Raw genomic sequence first — 22,053 nt, 5'->3', positions numbered from 1 at the left:
ATTTTTGGCTATGCGCTACTGCCACGGACTATTAACGCTATTTTTGAACATCAGGATTACGCACAACTTGTAGTCACCAAAAGCTCGTAAGCAATCTCCAATCTGACCTCGGAATAATCTCGAAAATCTTCTCGTGGCTGTTGCGCAAAAACGGGTTCCATACCCCACCCGCTTACGATCGATCGAGATTGTATGAGTCGCAAGTTCGAATGCAAATTGAAGTCACCTAAAACCTGTTTAAAGATAAATTCATTCGAAAATCATTTTAAAATGCCGACTTTGTATGGGGCTGCGGTCGGGTCTCACCCCTATTGATGTCCCTTTTCGACGCACCTGCGGCGGGTTTATTTATTCTTTGTAATTTTTAACCGCAAATTAAAGTTGAAAAATATACTTCTTCTCCATCATAAATTGAGATGTTCTTTTGTGCATGTCTATCATACCTTGCAGCTGTTTTATACGGCATTAAGAACAAGACAGCTATACGCTAAGGTTACGGCTTTTAAATTATGTGTATATTTATCTATTACGCAATGTCACGCTAACTTGACAAGAGCAAAAAGATTTTTTTTTTTATTACTCTGCTATTCACATCGTGATACTTCTAAAGCGCGCCACCGTCACAAATGCGATTTTAATTCTCGAATAATTTAACTGTTCGAAGGTTGGAATGAAAAAAAGAAATCTTTTAATTTTCCATTTAATGAAGCACTCCGTTTTGCATTTATATTACGTAAGTTCATGCAGAATTACATCGGGACAGACAATCCATGAAAACGATAAGTAAACTATTAGATTTTCATTAAAATTTTATTAAACACGTACCAAAATTTTAATTCAATTAAGCAGATCTCTCAATTTTTAGTAGTTTATAAGAGATAACGCGAGCTAAAATTCTTATTAAAATTCACTCTTTAAATATTACAATTGATTAAACAACTTAAATATTTCATTTTATAAAATTTGCATTGCTACTTAAAATTAAAACAGATTTTAAAACGTATTTATTGCAATATCTATTATGGTTTATTTTTACGCATATTAAATGAAATTATGAATAAGAACAATTGCAATAAGAAATACTTACAAATAAATAGAAAATAAGCATTAAGCTTCAGCTCAAAATTATCAATAAATTCACTGAGATATAAGAATAAGTACAGAATAAAATTGAAAGCTGCGATGGTGAAAGTATGGTGAGTGCAATATGTATATATATATATATATATATATATATATATATATATATATATATATATAAATTATTAAATTATTTCTTATTAAATATTTTTTTGGAAACGGATATGATGTTAACAATAGGCTTTGCAAAAATAAATTTGATAAAATCATTATAGCATGCAATAAGATAAAAATTATTTTAAACCTTCTCTTAATTATATTTTCAAATTTCTAACTGTAAAAATAACCGATGAAATAAATAGTATTTTACCCTACACTTTAAGTTCTTAAATCTTTTAATATTTTGTTTTTTTTATATAAATTAAATAAATTAATCTTTTTTTATTCGCTTCAGATTTAATGAAATCAAAATGCTTACTACACAATAATTGCTAATTGATCTATTTCATTTTGACAATTATTACTCAATGCCCATTTAATGTTATTTACATACAAATGTTCATACAAATACAGTTATATTCAGCTGTTCAGAAATTATTTAAAGCAGATATCTGTTATCAACGTTTTTAGTAGTGTATAAAATTTTCACAAAATTAATTAGTATTTCAATAAATTGAAATTGACCATAATATATAAAATCATTCATTTTTATAAAAAATAAAAATATTAAATTTAGCGTATAGTGTTTATAAGTTGGAGAGTAGTATTTCTGAAAAAAATATTACATATTTTAGTTGTTATTAATATGAAAAGGTTAAAACTTTTACAAATCATTGATGTTGAAATTCATAGAAACTTGTTTTATTCTTTTATACTTCTATTTACCCTTTAATTACCCTTTATTAATGTTCTAGATATTCAGTGGAGAATGAGAAATAATATTGTAATGCCGTCAGAATATATTTAATATTCATATATTATAAATTAATCATAAGAATAATTTATATTATAGAAATTAATTATTTGAATGGCATAATTATTCTTCTTCATTATTCTTTATTATTCTTAATTTATCGTCGCTTACAAATAACTGTCAATTTTGAACTCCGCTTCCACTAAATATATATTCAATATTCCATTCAATCTTAATCATAATATTTATATCTGAAATTTTTTAAGACTAAATAATTTATGAATAATTGAATTAAGACTGCTATTATTCTATATATATATATATATATATATATATATATATATATATATATATATAGAATAACAAGTAAAATACATCTATACTTTTTAAATTTTTAAATTTAAAATAAATACATTTTTTTCACCGATTTTATACAATGTATATATTTTAAATTTAAAAATATAAAAAGTATAGATGTATTTTTCTTGTTTTTCTATATATATATATATATATATATATATATATATATATATATATATATAGAATAACAAGTAAAATACATCTATACTTTTTAAATTTTTAAATTTAAAATAAATACATTGAATAAAATCGGTGAAAAATACCTTCTCTGGCAGAAACGAATTGGGAATTCAGAAGATGTTAGTGTGAAACGTTACAAAAAATACGTGACTTAATGACAATGAAAAAAGTGACCATAAATGATGAAGGCTGAACAAAACAAGAAACTTGTAAAAATCAAGAAAAACGAAAAAGACGACTCACCTGAAAACCATAAAGAGAAGGCAAAGAGAAAGAAGCAATAATATAAGAAGGGGAAGACGTATTTCAACCTTCATTGTATGTAACGTTTCCCATTCCAGAATCATCATTTCACCTCTTTCTTTTTTTATCGCATCTTTTTTATATATTTTGAATTTGATACAATGTAACATTAAAATTATAAATAAAAAGGAAATTTTATAGTTAGTTATATAAAAATTTGTAATATAAGAGATTATTACAAAATAAAAACTGCGAAAAATGAAAAATATAAAATATTTCGAAGCTATAATTTCAATAAATTTTAATAAAATTGAATGCCTTAAACCGTTTCTTTATTTCGTAATTTAATGCACTTATAAGAATTCAAAAATGAATTCGATTAATGCATACCAAAATTTGACCTTGGTGCAATAAAGAAATGCCATAAGAAAGTGAAATTGACCCGAAGTAAAAAAATCTCGGTATATTTTGTTTTTTAGTCAATAAAAAACATTTTATCCGAAAAAATCATATAATCTATATTTTTCAATTGTAGCGATATATATTTTTATTATAATTATGACATCGAATTATATGTTTGTATACATAATAATTCTTATTGAATTTTGTTAACTATTTTACTCCACTAATTTTCGATGTGTATATAGAACTAATTGTCTTTGTTTAATTTTTATCTTTAACAATTATCATTTTTAGGATGCAAATAATAATTATTCCTATTGAATATTTCAGCCTAAGTACCAATGCTTTTTTTACTTAAATGTTTTATACAATTTTTCTTATAATATCATTATGATAGAATAATTAATTTTGTTCAAATCAATTGATGAATTTTTTCAACTTGGTTAAATCGAAGATTAATTCTGTTGTGTAATATAAGCTTAAGAAATAAGATTTCATCCTTCATTCTATACCGTTTTTATTGTTAAAAGAATAAATGAATAATAAATAATTATTATCATTAATTTTTACGATACACTCAAATCGACTGTCAGAATTGCTGTTTATTATTTCAAATGACAAGAGTCTCGAAGAGTAGTCATTCAGTTTTAAGAACAACTACTACCACTTCTGTGACCTTGGAGATTGCATTTTCCACAATTGAATTTATTCAGGAAGTAGTTCTTAAAATGAACATATAAAAATTATCCATACTTTATTTAGTAATAAGTAGTATCTCTTCACAAACAGCAACGAATACGTTTTGAAGAAATTAATAAAAAATGATAAAATATATTTTTGATCCAATTACTTATTTACAGATTCATCTGTTGCTTATGTAAATTTTAACTTTTTATTTAAGAGAAATAACAGGAATATTTAATAAAAATTATACTTATAATGCATATCACAGAGTCTTTAAATAGATAGAATTTCATATTGTAAAATTCAACTATTAAAGCAAATGTACCTTGTAACAATGCATTTTACTACCAGCTAACTATTAACTAACTATTCATTTGAATTTACCTAAAGAAAATATCAATTAACATGTTTGACATGCACCTCACGCCTTATTCTCAGTCTCATTTTCAATTCAAATATATGTAAAGAGCGCATTGATTTTTTTAAATAATATGAATAAATTTACCATGCATTGTGGAAAAAAATATAAATGAATTTTAATTATGCTTCAGTTGATAAGATATTTTTTTTATTAAAACAGACTATCGGCTGTGTTTGTTACTTAAATATGCAGAGTTTATATATACGTCAATATAATATACATTACTATCATCTTCTCGTTGATAAAATAAGATACTTTTATTAAAGCAAGTTATCAGTTTGATTTTCTTCGTTACATATGAACAATTTATACATATTGTTAATAAAATCTACATTTCCACAATCTTTGCATAATGTAATATAATTAATGATTCAAAACTATCATATTTTAATATATTACAATGCATGAATAATCAGAATTTGAATTATTTATTTAAATTAAAAACTTTCTAATTACATATTATCAGAAGAGGGCTTATAACTATTTTTAAACCAATCAGGAAAATCTTGATATAGAGAAGATGCTAATGTATTTGAAAATTATGACTCGAAGCTTCAACTTGTTGAAGCTTTATTAAATTAAATTAATTAAATAGATCGTATGGTTAATCACTTGTCAATCGATCGAGCTTATTAATATTGTTATATTATAATATAGCAAATATTTCAAATTATACCGTCAACAACTTCTTAATTAAATCTTGAATTTTCTTTGATAAATCCATGGCAAGGGCAAAAAGCAAGTAAAGGCAATTGTTTCATGAATTTTTCTAAGCCAGCGAAAATTAATCTGAGCCATCCATCCAAGCAGTTTCTCACGCCAATCGTAATTTTTAATAGAAGTAAAGAACTTTTTTAAGGTCCAGTTTCACTTTTTGTAAAGATACTGAAGTACAAGATTTAATCAATCAAAAATATATCTTCTTTCTAAAGCATTTTTTTACAATTGATATTTAAATTAATCAAGTAAATATATATTATAATTTTAGTGAGTCAATATTTATTATTTTTTAACGAAGTTTCTAGAATATGCAATATAAAATCTATATACATTATAAAAAATTTATAGAATCAGAATATATCAAATTTTTTAGTAAAAGCGTTATTTATTGCAAGTAAATATAAATTTAGGTTAGCGTTCATATACTAAACAAACCATTTATAATAAATGAAATTACTTTAAATTCAATAATTTGATTCATTATTAGATTAAATTAATTTACTGTCAAAATGAATATAAGGCAAACAACTTATTAAATTTGATTGTAGAGTTTTCAACGTATTTTTTCAAATTCTTTAGACATGCAAAATATGAATATATGTATGCAATGTATATTATGAATTTTTATAAGATTAAATAATACATTCATAATTATTAATAAAATAATAAGCTTTAATGTAATTATGATGACTGAATAAAAATATAAAGATTAAAAAAATTATTCTTTACCTTAAACTTAATAATATGAATAACTCTTATATTCATATCATCGTAAAATAATCGAAATGTAATGAATTTATTAATACTAATGGCAGTCAGAATCGATTTTTACTATCGTTGACATTGTTACTTATTTTCGAAATTTAAATTTATATTCTGCCAAGTATTAGGAATCATAAAAATATTTTTTCAGGAACTAAATGTCGAGCAAACTTGAACATTTTATGCAAAAACCCATTATTAATCACACATTTAATAAAGTATTGGAAAAGAAATATTCAAATAAAATTAATATATCCTCGTAATATATATTAATATCAAAGCATGATATATATATATATATATATATCATGCTTTGATATTAATATATATATATATATATATATATATATATATATATATACATTGAGAGAGAGAGAGAGAGAGAGAGAGAGGGGTTGAAGAATAACGTAAGTAAAAATAAAAGAAATTTATCAAATATGGCATAGCTCAAATTAATTGAAATTACAAAGTTCATGTAATCCAGTTTCTTTTATATATAAAAACACTCGTGCCTGACACCAAAGACGATAATTACGATATAATATCCAAAATGGCGAATAGTTATATAATTCGTAATAATAGTTATATAACTCTTCGATAAAACACTCTTCGCCAATTGCACATAGCGAAATATTTTAACATTGAAGAAATAAATATAGATTTTTAAATTATAAATGGATTCAGTACCATATTGTGAAATTTTGAACTGACGCATGTCTTTCCAAATAAAGTTGTTAAATGGGAAGTATTGAAAAAATTTTTTACTAGTAACTTAGTAAAAGTATATATTTTTAACGACTAGTTATGGTAATTTACACCAATATTATGGCTAAAATCTTATATAAAAACTGGAGTTATTTCACTATATTAGATTAAAATTTAAGGTTTTCTTAAATTGATTTCTTCGATTGATTTCTTTTATCCTATGATTTACTTTTTTTTATCTTGAATATAGACGTTTATATCTTTTTTATATAATATTTTACCTTAATTTATGAAATATTTATTTACCATGCTATAAGAATCGTGATAGTTACTATCTAATCTGTTATACACATTCATAAACAATTATATTAAACAACAGGCAAAAAAAATTTACTTGTATACATATATATATAAACTAATTTATCGACTCTCAACGTTTGATATGCATTCAAGTATTATTGTGAATAGAAATATTAGAAAGATTCGATTTTACTAAGAATATTATATAATCAATTTCATTTTCAAACAATGTTTTAACAATCAGTTATCTTAATGTCAAATATTTTTCAAAGTTATGTATAACAATCATATTTTTTATATTACGAAAAGAAATTTCATTCATTTTATTTGAGGAAGTACGCATAAAATTTAACCAGTGAATACTATTTCCATTAGCACTTTAAAAAAACGCCATTATTAAGTTAAATAATACAATCGTTATTATATTAAGTCGAAGATATTTTTTCAGTATGAATTTTTAATAAATTTATTGTAGAAAAGCTATTTTTACAAAAAAACTCAGTCGATATTATATCTACATAATACTAATACATATATGAAAATATAAATAATTTCATATAGACTTTTGAGATGTACACAGTTGAAACTAATAAACCACGTTTTATCATTCTTTATTGCACATTTTAGTACGAATATTTCGCACATTAGTACGAATATATTTCGAAGTATTTTTTTTAGTTTAAATGCTTCATACCGCGAGGCTATAATAAATAATTTAGTATTGATAAATAGAAGAAAAAAAAATATTTTATAATATTTGAAAAATATTAGAATGAAAAAGAGATTTGATTTATTCAGGATTTTTATAAACTTAACGGATTTGTTATTATTAATAGAAAACTACAATAAACTGATTTATTTTTTATATTTTTATAACACTTCAACAAATAAGAAAAATTAAAAAAAAAGAATATTCATAAAAATATATGAAAATAATTATATAGATATGTATAAAATTTTTTAGAGAAAAGGGATGTTTCATATATATTTTTTTTAATTACTTAATATAATATCTAAATAATTGATATTGATTTTGTTAGCATTGTATAAAATTTTTGTTTTACAATTATAATTCTTTAATCCGTATCAAAAATATTTACCATGAGAAGCTACGTTTTTTAAAATCAAATAATTATTGTCAAATAACTGTAACAAATATTGAACAAATCTAGTTCTTATAAAACTATAGTCGCGTTAAAGTGAGTAGATAATAATGAAACTAGAATTTATATTTTTATTTTAATAAAGAAAATATTTTCATGTTAATTTGAGTTAACTATAATAAAATGAAAAAGATACTAATATTATGTTGACTTCTTATAATAAATAGTCTATATACTTTCACTGTATACTTTAGTAATATACTTGCTATTATTTAGTTAAATCATCAAATGCATTGTAAATTTTGTTATAGAAGCAAATCTAGTTTTTATGATTTTTTTCCTTTAAATATAAAAAATTTTAATAAATGAAAGTATAATTACATAATTATATTTAATTAAAGTTATATTTTTATATTATTTTGATTATTAATATTATATTATTATAATATTTTTATATTATTATATATTAAACGGAGTTATTTAAATATTTTTTATTTTTCAAAGATATATCAACTATAAAAAAAATTTTTTTTTTAAAAAAATTATTACACGACTCTGTTTAAAATAATTATTAATTACATTAAATTAAAATAATCTCAAATGTAAGACTATTGCATTTTTCAAGTGTAGTATAAGTAATTCACAAATTTGTAAATAGTGAGTAGCGTGACAAAAATAATACTGAAAATATATGAGTTTAGCTTCTACATAAAAATGCTAATATATTTCAAGTATTGTACATTATAAGTGTAAATCAACTGCTTACTGTTAAAAATAGAAGTTTTCTCCTATTCATTTCCAACGTATTTAGAATTCATAAAACCCATGTGAATAATCAAATTCAATAAAAATAATGAAAGTGTATAAAATATCTATTGTAAAATTTACTTGTGTCATTAAATACAATGAAACTATAATATACAAAAATATCTTTTGAACGTTCAACTAATATCTTGAATCACACAAATAAAAATGTATAATCGAATTATTACATTTATTTTATTTATATATTAACTTTTTTTTTAATGTACTATATTAATAAAATTAGTGAAACAAAAGAAAAATTTTTTAAATTAGTTTCTTCAATATAATTTATCATTATAAATATAAAATAAGAATTATTTTAAATTAAACAGATTTTAAAATACATAATTTCCAATTTGCTTTTCATGCACATTCGAGGTAAGCTATGACTGTTGCTAAAAAACCCTACCTAATAAGATGAAAGAAGGTAAAGTAGATAATATTCATTTTTATTTTCATTTGTTGAATTATGTGTTAATTTCAAATTTACATTAAGATCTACGATAAAGATCGAGATACACGAAAGAATAAAAAATAATTAAATACTACAAAGGAAGAGTGAACGTATTTTAGAATGTATGTGACTATTTTTGGTATACTGCAATTTATCAATGCAATGCATTTAAAAATGGACATTAAGCACGTATAGTATATAAACGATGCGATGATCGTCATCATCCAAATTCACACAGAGCGCATGACTGGCGCGCTAACGTTTTGACTTGTGTAACAAATTCACACAAGCGGACATACACACACATACGCCCATGCACATGCACAAAAAAGAAAATGAGAAATAATTAGATATATGGCTCGTAGAAAGTCGTGTATGCAATTCAATAACACCACGAAGAAAAATTAACATGTACAAAGAAAGAAACAAAAAGGGGACAACTAGAGATGCGATGGTTAACAGAAATAAGTGGAAGAAATAGATGGAATGTGATAACTATTTTTTTATTTAATACATTAAAAGTAAAGTTAATATATACATTTTCCAAGTATATATAGACTATACTAATTATTGCTAACTAATTTAAATGAACTATTGCTATACTAATCATTACCATACTTTATGCATTCGATTTTATTCTATTTGCTTCTATTTCAAAGATACTGAAATTGACTCATGATTTTTTCTCAATGATGACTTGATCATGCTTAAATGGCTGCAAGAAATAATAAATTTTTAAAATCTTAATGAAGTCAGAAGAGCTCCATAAATGTTCCTAAATTGAGAACAATTCATTAAAATGAAACTATACTAACAATCATCATAAACGGATACCTGTGTTGGTACATCGTAAATCATACCTTTAAACAGAGCAATAACGCTAATTTTTCAGCTGTAGAAAATTTTTCATTCTTCATTTTTCCTATTTTCCATGTGATTTCATATATTTTTTCTTTGTATTTAATGGAAAGTGAATAGATTAATTGAATTGTTCACTACAGTAAACAGAACAACTTTGTAATATATCAATAAGTTGTTAAAAGCTAGAGCGACAGCTACTAAAGATAAATATTATTACATCAAATCCTGAGCAGCTCGAAAAATTATGGTCTGCTACTCGAATCTTATTCATATATATTAAGTTCTAATTATTTTTGGTACTATGACAATATTTAGTATAAATTTCATTAGAATTATTATGTTTTATTTTAAACATTAAGAAACAAGCGAAATCTTCTGTTATATTTGGTCAGTTTTAACTTAACTTCAACTTAATTTACATCTTTGTAAGGTAAATATTTAGTTTCTGATTTTCTCTTTATTATCCGTAATATATGTTCTGCAGAAACTACTTGTTTAAACTGATGTCAGTATAAAGATGAATGCCGTATAAAATAAAAAACTTAATCGATACTTAAAATAAAGAGATTGCAAAATGTTTTTTAAAAACATTAAATGAAATTGCATTTTGTAAATGAAACATCAGAGATCACTTTAAATAATATACATTCTATAAGTGGAATTATTATTAACAATGTGAAAAAATATTTCAATTGTTCCATATACAATGTAACTGAAAATAATGCCTCTTTAAAAGTACACATGTATGTCTAAATTATTTTAATTATTGTAATGTAGATTTTAATGTTGAATAATAAAGATTAATTAATTCAATGTTATTACCAATGAATGCTGTCACTTGACCAAAATTAATAAACTATATATGAAAAAAATCTCAATTATAACTCGATATTGGCATAATGGCATTCGTAATTATTGAGTAATTAATTTATTTTTCATTTCTCTTCTAAATTTTATAAATTAATAAAACTAATCCATCGCACGTATTTAAAAGTCTGGATTCCTCATAATTTCTTGCTTAATTTATTTTCGAGCATCGTTGAATTTTTTATTTCTAGTAGAAAACAAATTCACTAGTGATGAACAGAAAATCGATAGTTTTTGCTCTGTATTTCAGGACAAACCATTTAAAAATAGAGGCAAAGTAAAAAGTAGAATATAAAAGTCGAATAAGAGTGAAAAAAATAATATGCCCACCTGCAACCCCTGCACCTTTATAAGTTAGATTGACGATGGTGTCAGCTTCTCTCACCCCTCTCTAAATTTTTTATGTATGCGCTTAAGCGTTTTGAAGGTCAACTCGTTTTAAAAGAGTCCCTTACTCCCTTTCTTGCTTATTTTTTAAGGTATTATAAACTAGCAGAGTGTACTAAAATTTTGCCTTTGGTTTTTCATATTTGTGCAACTCATTTATGTTCAAAGTCAACACTCGTATTATTTTATTTATGTATTTAATGTCCATATCCTCCTCATATACATGACGATTAGGGAGCAAAAAATTTACAAAAATAAAAGAGTAACACATTCTATGCATTATATAAAAAATTTTTTATGATCGTCTTAAGTTCTTAATTACATCATTAAAGGTAAATAAGCCGAGAATCACTCATAATATACAACGTAAACTTTCCACCAATAACTAAAATAGAATAGTTTTTGTCTTTAATCAATCGCTTCTGATCAATTGAAATTATCTATCAGTTTCAATTGATTGTTAACAAGCGTGACTCTGTCTAAATACAATTGAATGAAATATACAGATTTACAAATGATGTTATCAATTTCTAAAATTAAAAAATTTTTTTATACACGGGACCAATTATTACCAAATACACGGTAAGTAAAGTTTATAACAGTTACGCAAAAACTTCCGGATTAAACTGACTCTTCAATTTGTTATTAATTTAGATTACGTCTGATTCACAAGAAAAGGTGCTTTACGCATATAGCTGTAAAACTTATTAAAGATTGGATTACCAAAAGTTATATTTCGTGTGGTAATACTCCTGACGTATATAAATGCGTTGATTTATAATTACATAAATATTACGTACACATAGACTGTGCGCGAAGAATTCGTTGCTTGTCAAAAATTAATAATCTTATAATTGTTTATATATTGATTTTAGTATATAATTATACTTTTTATTTTATATTTTGGCAAATTTTGTAATACATATTACATATCTGTCATATTTTCAAAATTTTCTAATGGGTAATTTAATAATGTTTTCTGTATTGAATTAGTGGAAATAGGAAATATCTTTTATATACATAGTGAATTTAAGAATTTGAATTATTTTAAAGGAAATAATATTTCTAATAAAATTAATAATAATAGATGCATCTCTGTATAAAAAAATTTAAAATTTACCATCAAATGGTCCAATTTACAAATGGACAAAATATATTAATATACCTAATGTTATCTCTTTAATATTATCCTTCATTGAGATAAGCATTCAAATGAAATAAGAAAAAAGTTAATGAATTCCTAATTTAAATAAAAAATTATAAAATAATAACAAATTACAAATATATATTTAATTTATATAAAATTAATCAAAATAATATATTAAGTGACATTAGAAATTATTATAGTAATATTATATTATATTATTATTATTATATTCAGTAATATAAGAAATTAAAATATTTAAATTAATATTATTATTATTAGTTTAACCTTTGTTCTTAACAATCTTTGAATTTTATTGATCAAATAAAAGTAAAAGTAGAATGTGAATGTTGTTTAATGTGTGTGATAATATAAGTGGAAAGAAGAGTTTTTAACACGCAATTAAATAGTCAAAATATTTATTTTAATTAATTTATTTAAGGTAGATATAGCATTTGAGAACTCATCGAGAAAATTAAACTTTCTTTGCGTGAATGGAAAGTGTTGGAGGGCAATGATTGCAAATATTACAAACTTGTACTAATCGGTTCTTCCATACAATTTGTATTATTCCTAAATAAACGGTTCACAACACCTTTTAGAATTACAATTTAATTAGTGTGATGGTAGTAAAAACATCGTTTTGATGTTCATATGCTATAATATAAAATAATACAAAATATAAAATATAAATATCCTAAATGAATTCTATTGTAATTTCTTGTTATTTAACTTCAAAAGATAATTAACATACGTTCGCTATTTTGAATATCCTATATTTTAAGCACATAAATCCACAAGTCGTAACTCCGAGCGATCGAAAAATTTATATGGTATAATTTGGCCTCGGTATTGAAGAATTGACCGAGTGAAAATACACATCATCCAAACCTATAAACGTACGACAGAAAATTGCTCCCACAAAGTCAATATAGTCAATATTCTTGTGAAATAATTATAATAAAATGAAATTAGGAAAATCTTCTACAGTTTACAAGGTTTCCTTCCCTGCCTCTCTGTTGTATCTGACGATGTAACTCGATCTAGTTCATTGTTAATAATTGTATGCGGTGCATGAGCTAACTCGAAGACTCTTATGTACGATGATTGATATAATTAATAATTATCGCTTCTACATTCTTTACTTTAGATCTTTCTAATAATTCTATGTCATGAAAAAAGTTGAATAAAAATAATGGCAGAATCAATCGTAGCTGCAGCAGTTAAATTACAAATAAGAAAATCAAGCTCTTTGTCCAATTACATGAATTTTTAAATACTGAGTTTATTATCTGCAGATGAATCTTGACAATTACCATTAAATTATCTTAAAATTCTATTATGATTTGTTAATAATAAGATACATTGAACCGTAAAAATACATTTAATAGTTCAATGATATAATGGGAATATTTATGTTGTTCATTAACATATACATATCTAATTATTAAAAGCTTTTATAAAATATAAAAAAAATTATGTTCAATAAATGTAATTATTTTAATAGTATAAAATATTCGTGTTATATAAAACACAGTTGCTGGTTCCGCCTAAAAGTAAATCAACTCAATTTAATACTTAAAGCTACATTTTTATTTCCAGTAATAAATATTTTCGTTTTATATTTTCAATTTAATTAAGAATATAATTATATTTAATAATAGCAATTATAGATCATTGCTTATTTAAGAATTAAATATTTCTATACATTCGTATCGGTTATCAGTTCAAGTACTAGTTTAAATAATTTAATATGGATAAAAGATATCAGATAGAAGATAATACGGATAGAGTAGAGAATTACATAAAATCAATAAAAACTATTCAAAACCAATTAAACTGCAGACTCCGATTTAAAAAAAATAGATAAAATTTTATTTAATTACAAATATTTACTAGTTCATTATCATCCGTATGGAATTAAATAAAAGAAGCATGCTTAATTCATCCAACACGATAATTAATATTGGTTAACGGATAAGCAATAAAATAGCCTACTTGAAGTCAAAAACACTATGGAATGTCTCTTCTAAAATTGATATAAATGTAAATTACTTAAATCAAACTAAAATTATACGTAGTATACAATATGTTGGGTTCATTTAAGGTCATTGCATTATATTAGGAAAATTAATATTACCTGTTATGACTATTTAACCATATTAACAGCTTTGATGATCACTATTATATATTCTATTTACTCTATAAAAATAAAGTAAAGAAATTAATAAAATCAGTGTATGATGATGGAATCGTAATCTTAATAGACAATCACTGTTGGAATATTATGAGAATTCCAATGTAGATAGATGAACATCCATAATTTCAGGAATATTAGTGAGTTATGACTTTATCACTGTGTTACCAGTTAATGGACAAGTAGAGCAGCTGGTGTTTTAACGACCTGAACATAAATATAGTGGAGTTTGCTACACGACCGAAGTGGAGTTTGCTCCACGACCGATTTCCCCTACATTTGCGTTAAATAATCTTTTCTATTGGATTGCCATACCTGGGACTCGTATAACAAAATATGTGGACATCGTTGTGACCCATTTAATCGAACGAACATGCACCGAATTTCTTATTCATAACTCCTTCATCAAGCAATAATTACATGAACGGTGTCATTTATTGTCAAAAAGTACAAAATATCGTTTTATGCTCCGCAATTGAACTAAAAGTCTTAAATAATCATCAACTTAGACAACTTCCAACTGTTTAATTAATGAAGAACGATTATTCCATTTCATAATTCCAACCATTTCCGTTGAGAATATTGGGTGACAATCACGTTGAACTATAACAAATTCATCTCAATTATTACGATAATTTACGCTTTCACTTTTACTGTATATTCTTCTTTAATTGAATATTGTTTTTACAGGAATAATATTAAAATAAAATAAACTTAATTTTATGTAAAATTCATCGATTTCATTTATCAATATAGTATAATTTGCTTAGCGTACAAATAAATATGCATATTCAATTAAAAATAACACTGCATGTTTTTCAATGGAATTACTTAGATATTATTGAATTTTTAATGATTTTTATTTGAATTATTATTTACATTATATATATAATTTAAAAACAAAAAATATATTAAATTAACGTATTTTCAAATCATTGTAGGTATACTTCATCGACTATTTATATTTATGTACTTACTCTAGAAAATTTGGTAGATCTGCTATGTATAAGTGATGTTTCCTTCTATTATAGCAATATATTAAATAAATAAAATAAAAAATTTTCATTTCCCACCTCATATTAATCTATACATTAATTGATACATTAATTTCCAAGATATTTTGTTCGCGTATGGAATCTAATCTTGTTTAATTGTTATATTAAATATTTTATTAAAATATTTAAAAGAAAAATACGTGTGAATTTTTATGAGATTAAATATAGGAATAATTAATTCAAATAAGTAATTAAATTTATAAAAAAATTCATTTATTTCATATTCTGATCGTACCTATTCTCGATAAATGAACATGTTTTAAACAAACATTATGCTATTTCTACAATTGCACGATCAATATATTCCTTAGGCTATTATGAGTAATTTCTTTAATTTTAATTTTAATTTACTAATGATAATAAATAATTGAACATAACATATCTTATCTTAAAAGTGTTACTTCCGAATATTTAATATTGAATATCGATCCTTTTTAAGCTAACTGATTACTTAAAGTCGATTTTTGATGATTACATTTAAATATATTTAATTCGATAAAATCAAACGAAAAAATAAAATAGTACAAAACGGCAAATTTCTTACAATAAATTAACTGTTGACAATGCTCGTATTGCTCACGCAATCGATTGTCACTTGTTAAAATATAAATAAGTGAATTCATAACCTCCATGAAAATAAAAATTTCGTTTTAGAGTAATTTTCCGGTTGGTGCCGGCAATGAAAACAAAGAGCCATACTGCAGAGTAGAACGGTAGAAGTAAAACAATCATTTCGGTTATGACCATCTGCATAAACTTGCATATGCGCAACTCCCAAATGGTTAATACATTGATTAGGAGAACAAAAAAATTTGAAGGATTTATGATGTATTATGATTTATTCAATATAACGTTGATATAGATGGTATTTTAGGGTTTTATATAATGAGGTCACTACTTTTTTCATTTATACATATATTTTCGATTCATAAATTTCTTATATTCCATATGAAATCTTTTTTCCTCATAAATAATTAATTACAACTTAGTGTAATAATAATGATACAAAATAAGAATTTATCAAAAATGTTCATTAAAAAAACAAAGATATATATTTTCATAATGAAGAGCAATTATTAAAAACATTTATTGAAAATAATAGAAAGATATGAAAGAATCAATTAACTTCAAAAAATCTGATTCTCTTCTCACTCAACCAATTTTTATTTATAAAATACTAATGTACGGCGTTACATTACATAAAACGATTGACTCATGAAATAAAACTCTTGAATTGGAATTAAAAATTTTTAAAGTATTTATAAAAGAAGAACTAATCTAAGATTCATTAAAGTTTTTTATGAATTATACATTTTTTAGAAACTTAATAGAATTAAGTTTCAATAATTAATGTTCTGCAGCTATGTATTTAATAATTGCATGTTAGCATACAATTACACATTTGAATGAGCATTATATTTGTTATACGTAACACATTTTATTTATAAATGAATAAATTAAATTAAATTTAAGGCGAGCGTACTTTTCTTACTCGTTATGATTTATTAATCGCACAGTTCTGAATTGCTTTGATTTCCGATATCATTTAAATTTCCCTATTGACAAACCTATTCGATTAAAGCTTACAGTCGAGTCTTGGTTAACATAAATCCATTAATCATCATCCATTAATTAACAATTTTTAATTAATTAAATAGTAGATATTTATTTTTCAATCTGTTCTATTTCTGATTCATCCGATTAAATTTTCAATTTTTTATCTATCGAAAAATGCCAAAGCGAAGTGAAAAAATCCATTACTATTGAAAAAAGGAAAAAACTATATCAACATAAGCGCAGATGATAGATATTTTTTATTCTTACTTTAACGAATATTTTTGAATAATTAACTTTTTAAATATATAAAGTGTTTTTAGTAAATTAGTAAAAAATTTTTAGTAAATTGATAAAACCGTATGTTTCCTTATAATTTTGATACAATCGTTGTTATTTATTAAAAATTAATTAAAAATTATTTGTTGCGATACAAAAAATTGATCGAAATGAAAAGAAACTTTTAATTAGATCTTATCTGTTGAGTCAAATTCTAGACCAAATTCTAGAAAGAATGATTAAAAAGATAATTAATTATTAAAATAAAATAATTTATCGGAAGTTGAACTTTTTAGACTTATACGTGTTATATATTATATATATTTAATTAGATTTTCTGGTATTACTTTTTTTGGTCACTTACGAGATTCAATAGACATTCCGAAGAGTTTTATTTAGCGGATCCAAATGCATTGACGCAAAAGCCAATGATAGGGACAATTGCATTCATAACATCAGAATTAAGTTACGGTCTGGGTAGGGGAGAAGTATTTGTAAAATCTTTCAGCACTTACCTTGTCCGTGTCGTAGACTTGCCCAGGCTGCGCATGACCCTTGGGACTCCATTGGCAGGGCCGCCGATGTGCCCACTCGGAGCATACGCTATGGAAGCACGCGTGGCACTCTGCGGGACAAACAGAACCACACATACAGCAACACCGTTCACTAGTGGACAAGGGGTCGAGCCTAGCCCGGTGACAATCGCTTTTCCCCGCCTCAACGACATCATCCCCATCATCATCGTCTGCGCTCTCTTCTACCTCATTATTTATCAATATCTCAATATCTATCTCCTCCTCCTCATCCTCCTCTTCCACCTCCTCCTCTTCATCGCCCTCCTCATCCCCTATCCCCACCCCAATCCTCTCCTGACCATCATCCCCCTCATCCTCCTCTAGCTCATCAACATCGCCTTCAACGCGAATATCGATGCCCTCATCTAGTCTAAGCACTTTCGCTTTCTCGCCTCTTCCGCTAATATTGTTATTATTGCTACCGCTACCGCCGTCGTTACCGCTTTTGTTCTTGTTCTTTTTCCTACTGTCATTATTGTTATAGTTGTTGTTATTTTTGTTGTTGTTGTTGTTGTTATTTTTGTTGTTGTTGTTGTTGTTATTGATGTTGTTAATGTGGCGTCCGTGTCTGATGTTATTATTATTATTATTAAAGCGTTCGTTGCCGTTCGCGATTAAGGAGCTCTTCTCCTCGTTGTCGAGGTCGCACCAACAGAGCAGACGATGAAATGAGGTGAGCCTAGCGCAGCTCCTCGAGGCACTCCTTCTTCGTCCGCTTCCCTCCAGTTGCTGGTCCAATCCGTTACTGATTGTGCTGGTCGGTGGCGGCGGCGGTGGAGGTGGCGGTGGTGGTGGTGGTGGTGGTGGCGGCGGCGGCGACGACTGTTGCTGTTGCTGTTGCTGCTGTTGCTGCTGTTGCGGCTGCTGCTGCTGTTGCCATCCGGCGCTACTCGGCAACGTCAGCTGCTTGGCCGGTGACACGCCGGCGCACAAGAGTCCGCCGGGTCGCCTAGTTTGTTGGCTGTTGCCAGGACCCAATTGAACGAATGGCAAGGGACTGGATGACGGCTTCTGAACCGATTGCTGCTCATTGGCGCCACTCGTGCCCTTACGCAGCATGTAATTCTCCGAGTCGACGGCTAGGAGTCGGGACGTTGCCGGCGACTTAGCCGGAACGACACCCTTCCCTTCATCGCTTTCGCAACGGTGTTGTTGTAATTGTTGTTGTTGCTGTTGCTGCTGCTGTTCCTTGGTATATTCCTCGCTACTGCAGCCCGGACCAAGGTTACCGTGACCGTGAGCAATGGGCTGATAGTGAAGATTCGGCGCAGCCACGGGCATCTGCTGTTGGGCTGTAACGCTCGTGAGGGAGGCGCTGACGCGCTTCATCACTGCCAAGGGATGGCTTGGGCATCGGGCTGCCTCTCCCCTACGTACAATTATATTGCGCTACCTATGGATTGCTCCGGCGAGTCCTGAGACTCCCTAAGCGAACCGCCAGAACGATCTTCCATCCTGAATTGGTAATCGATTCGCCTATTAAAGTCCGGTTGACGTCTTCGTGTTCACGGTAGCAGCAGTGTCGCTGAAAATGAGACTGCAACCGGTTTAGAGCTTAGGGTCGTGCGCATGCACCTCCGCTTCGACCTCCAAGTTATAATATGTATGTGGATGCGCTCAGGAACGAAAGAGGTCCAGCAAGCGCCGCAGAAAGCTGAAAACCAGTAGTCGCTCGTTTCTTTTTCTCTCGAGAGTTATGCTTCCTCCTCTCCTTCTCTTCTTTATCTTCTACTTCACCTCCTCCTCCTTCTTCCTCCTACTCTTCTTCGTTCTTTCTTTATCGCTGTCTTTCTCCTCCTCCTCCGACTCAGTCACTTCTCCCTTTCCCACTCGTTGTCCCTGCTGCCACTGTTCTCTCGCGCCTCTTCCTCCTCCGCCGCCGCCGCCGCCGCCGCCGTCGCGTATCGCGAACGTGAAATCTCAAAGTGTCTTTCTCTCCGCTCCCTTTTTTCTCATTCTCGCTCCACTGCGGACGCTTGAACGCGCGGCCGAATACTTGTGTTTAGCTGGGAACCTAGGTCGCGCTCACGTATCGCGCGCGCACGCACGCACACAAGCGACGCTCAATCGGTGACCCACGGCGGAGCGAGTCGACTACTGCTGCCGCCGCCGTCGTCGCTCTCTGGCTCGCTCAAGGTCGCCGCTAATCGCTCCTAGAGAGGGCCCACTTCATCTCATCGTCGTGTCTTTTTTTTCTCACCCTTGATAATAGCACCCGGTTGTTCTCTTGGCTATCGCACGCACTCGCGAATAACGTCGTCTTTTGCGAGGCTATTTAAAATCGAACGCGACAACGTCGTCATCGGCAAGGATCGCTATCGAGGTACTCACCACTTTATAATAATCGAATCAATCCGATTCATGCGTCCGACTCCGCACTCACGACTCGTGAACTCCTCGCTCCCCCGCCCCTTTCCTCTCACTCGTTCGGTCTACCGAAAAACGAGTGAATTTGTTTCGTCTTCTCTTCCTGTCGTCTACCTCCTCGCGTCATCATCCGCTGATGCGCTTGAGGTTGTCTCGCCGTCGGTAAGAAAGGAACTTCCAGAGAGACGGTGCAGACGATAGACGTCGACCGGTCGCGACCACTGCGCGCGCTACTCCTCGATTAAGCTAACGTTCCTTCTCTACCACCTTTTGCCGTATACCTGAGCCTCGGGGAAATTAGTGCTGTTATGATATCATCCTCCAAGTGGAAGTCGCTTAACGTTGACGGAAACGCGCCGAATCCCTTTTCCCGTTGCGACCTTGCAAACGACAGTCACCAGAGGCACATTCTCCCTCCCTCCCTCGCACTACTTCACTTCGTCTTCTGAAAAATACGAGCAGCGTTTGTTACCAATCGGCTCCACTTCCTCCGGTTAACGCTGCTCTTTCTTTTTCTCTCTCTCTATTTCTTCGATCGTATATCCTCCTCGCCTATCGGGCAATTAATCTTTCATGGCAGCTCGTCTTTCTAGTCTATCCGTGTTGGCGTTCTCAAATCCGCCTTGTTTAAAAAAGCCATAAAAACCTTCCTTTCTTGAAAGAAAAAAGAAAAAAAATCTTTTCCTTCTCCTTTCCCTTATCTTTTTACCCTCGGTCCATCTCACTCGCGCACTACACTGCTGCGCTCCGTCCGTCTGTCTTTTTTGCTGTTTCTCGCTTTCAGAGCCGAAGGCGCTCCGTGATTACGGAACGACACGCGCGACCAGTCGTACGTCAGACGAGGAACTGCCGCCGCAGCTCGAATCAAGTCACTCGTTCTCCGCTCACTTCGTGCAGCCTTCGCGTATGTGAATTTTTGAGACGCGCGAGAGAAAGATGGGCGACCGTAGGAGAGCGCGCACGCGCGCAAGCGGCCGTAGTCGACACACAAAGGAGAGAGAAGAACCACGAGAGCATGCACGAGAGTGACGTATTACACGCCGGTCGGTGGGGATCCTCTACCAATGCATAAAGGTGTAGGGATGCACTCGCTTACCCACACGCAGGTACGTGCGCGCGTGCTCCTGTCCGCGCACGTACACTCTCTTGACGTACGACACCGACGCATTTGAGCCCTCGTACACGAATGTATAATGCTCGCATCACGCGCTATAAAAGAATTATCCAGGAGATCGATCTATCTCGCATCGATCTGCGTGCTCCATCATTCTCTTTAGATCGCGCATATATAATAGCGGTATACCTCCGCTGCCTACTCCGCTCTAATCATTTTGGAGACTACACAAACATAACGTAATGTCACGCTATAGGGCTGCCGTGCGTGAATCGCCGCGCAAAATCGACAAAAGCCACGTTAATGTGCCAGCTTTTTAAACCACTACTAATTCGCTAAGACGTCCCCTCTTTCTCCCACTCCTTCATTCGAGCCGAACTAATGGTAATCAGTTCTACTCCCTCGCTCGCTCTCGCTCTATTCCCTCCCCTTCTCCGTCCGTGACTGTCGACGGCTTTTCCCCTCAGCTGTTCAGCGGGCAGCAGCTCGGCTTTTCGCCGATGAGACTTTCTATGTTTCCTT

At 29.1% G+C, this 22,053-nt stretch overlaps 1 protein-coding gene across 1 annotated transcript in view; it reads right to left on the bottom strand.

Moving 5' to 3' along the window:
• The window catches only part of LOC105361583 (phosphatidylinositol 3-kinase regulatory subunit alpha), a 39,652-nt gene extending 19,866 nt beyond the window's left edge, over window positions 1–19,786 (bottom strand). The window contains exon 1 of the mRNA XM_011498821.1: window positions 17,991–19,786. Within this exon, the coding sequence (XP_011497123.1) occupies window positions 17,991–19,379 (1,389 nt within the window). The 5' untranslated portion in view covers window positions 19,380–19,786. The remainder of the gene's footprint in view (window positions 1–17,990) is intronic.
• Between the last annotated feature and the right edge of the window lie 2,267 nt (window positions 19,787–22,053).

Source organism: Ceratosolen solmsi, unplaced genomic scaffold (genome assembly GCF_000503995.2).
Source record: "Ceratosolen solmsi marchali unplaced genomic scaffold, CerSol_1.0 scaffold10, whole genome shotgun sequence".
Classification (NCBI taxonomy): domain Eukaryota; kingdom Metazoa; phylum Arthropoda; class Insecta; order Hymenoptera; family Agaonidae; genus Ceratosolen; species Ceratosolen solmsi.
This window is presented reverse-complemented; position numbering and strand designations above follow the sequence as displayed.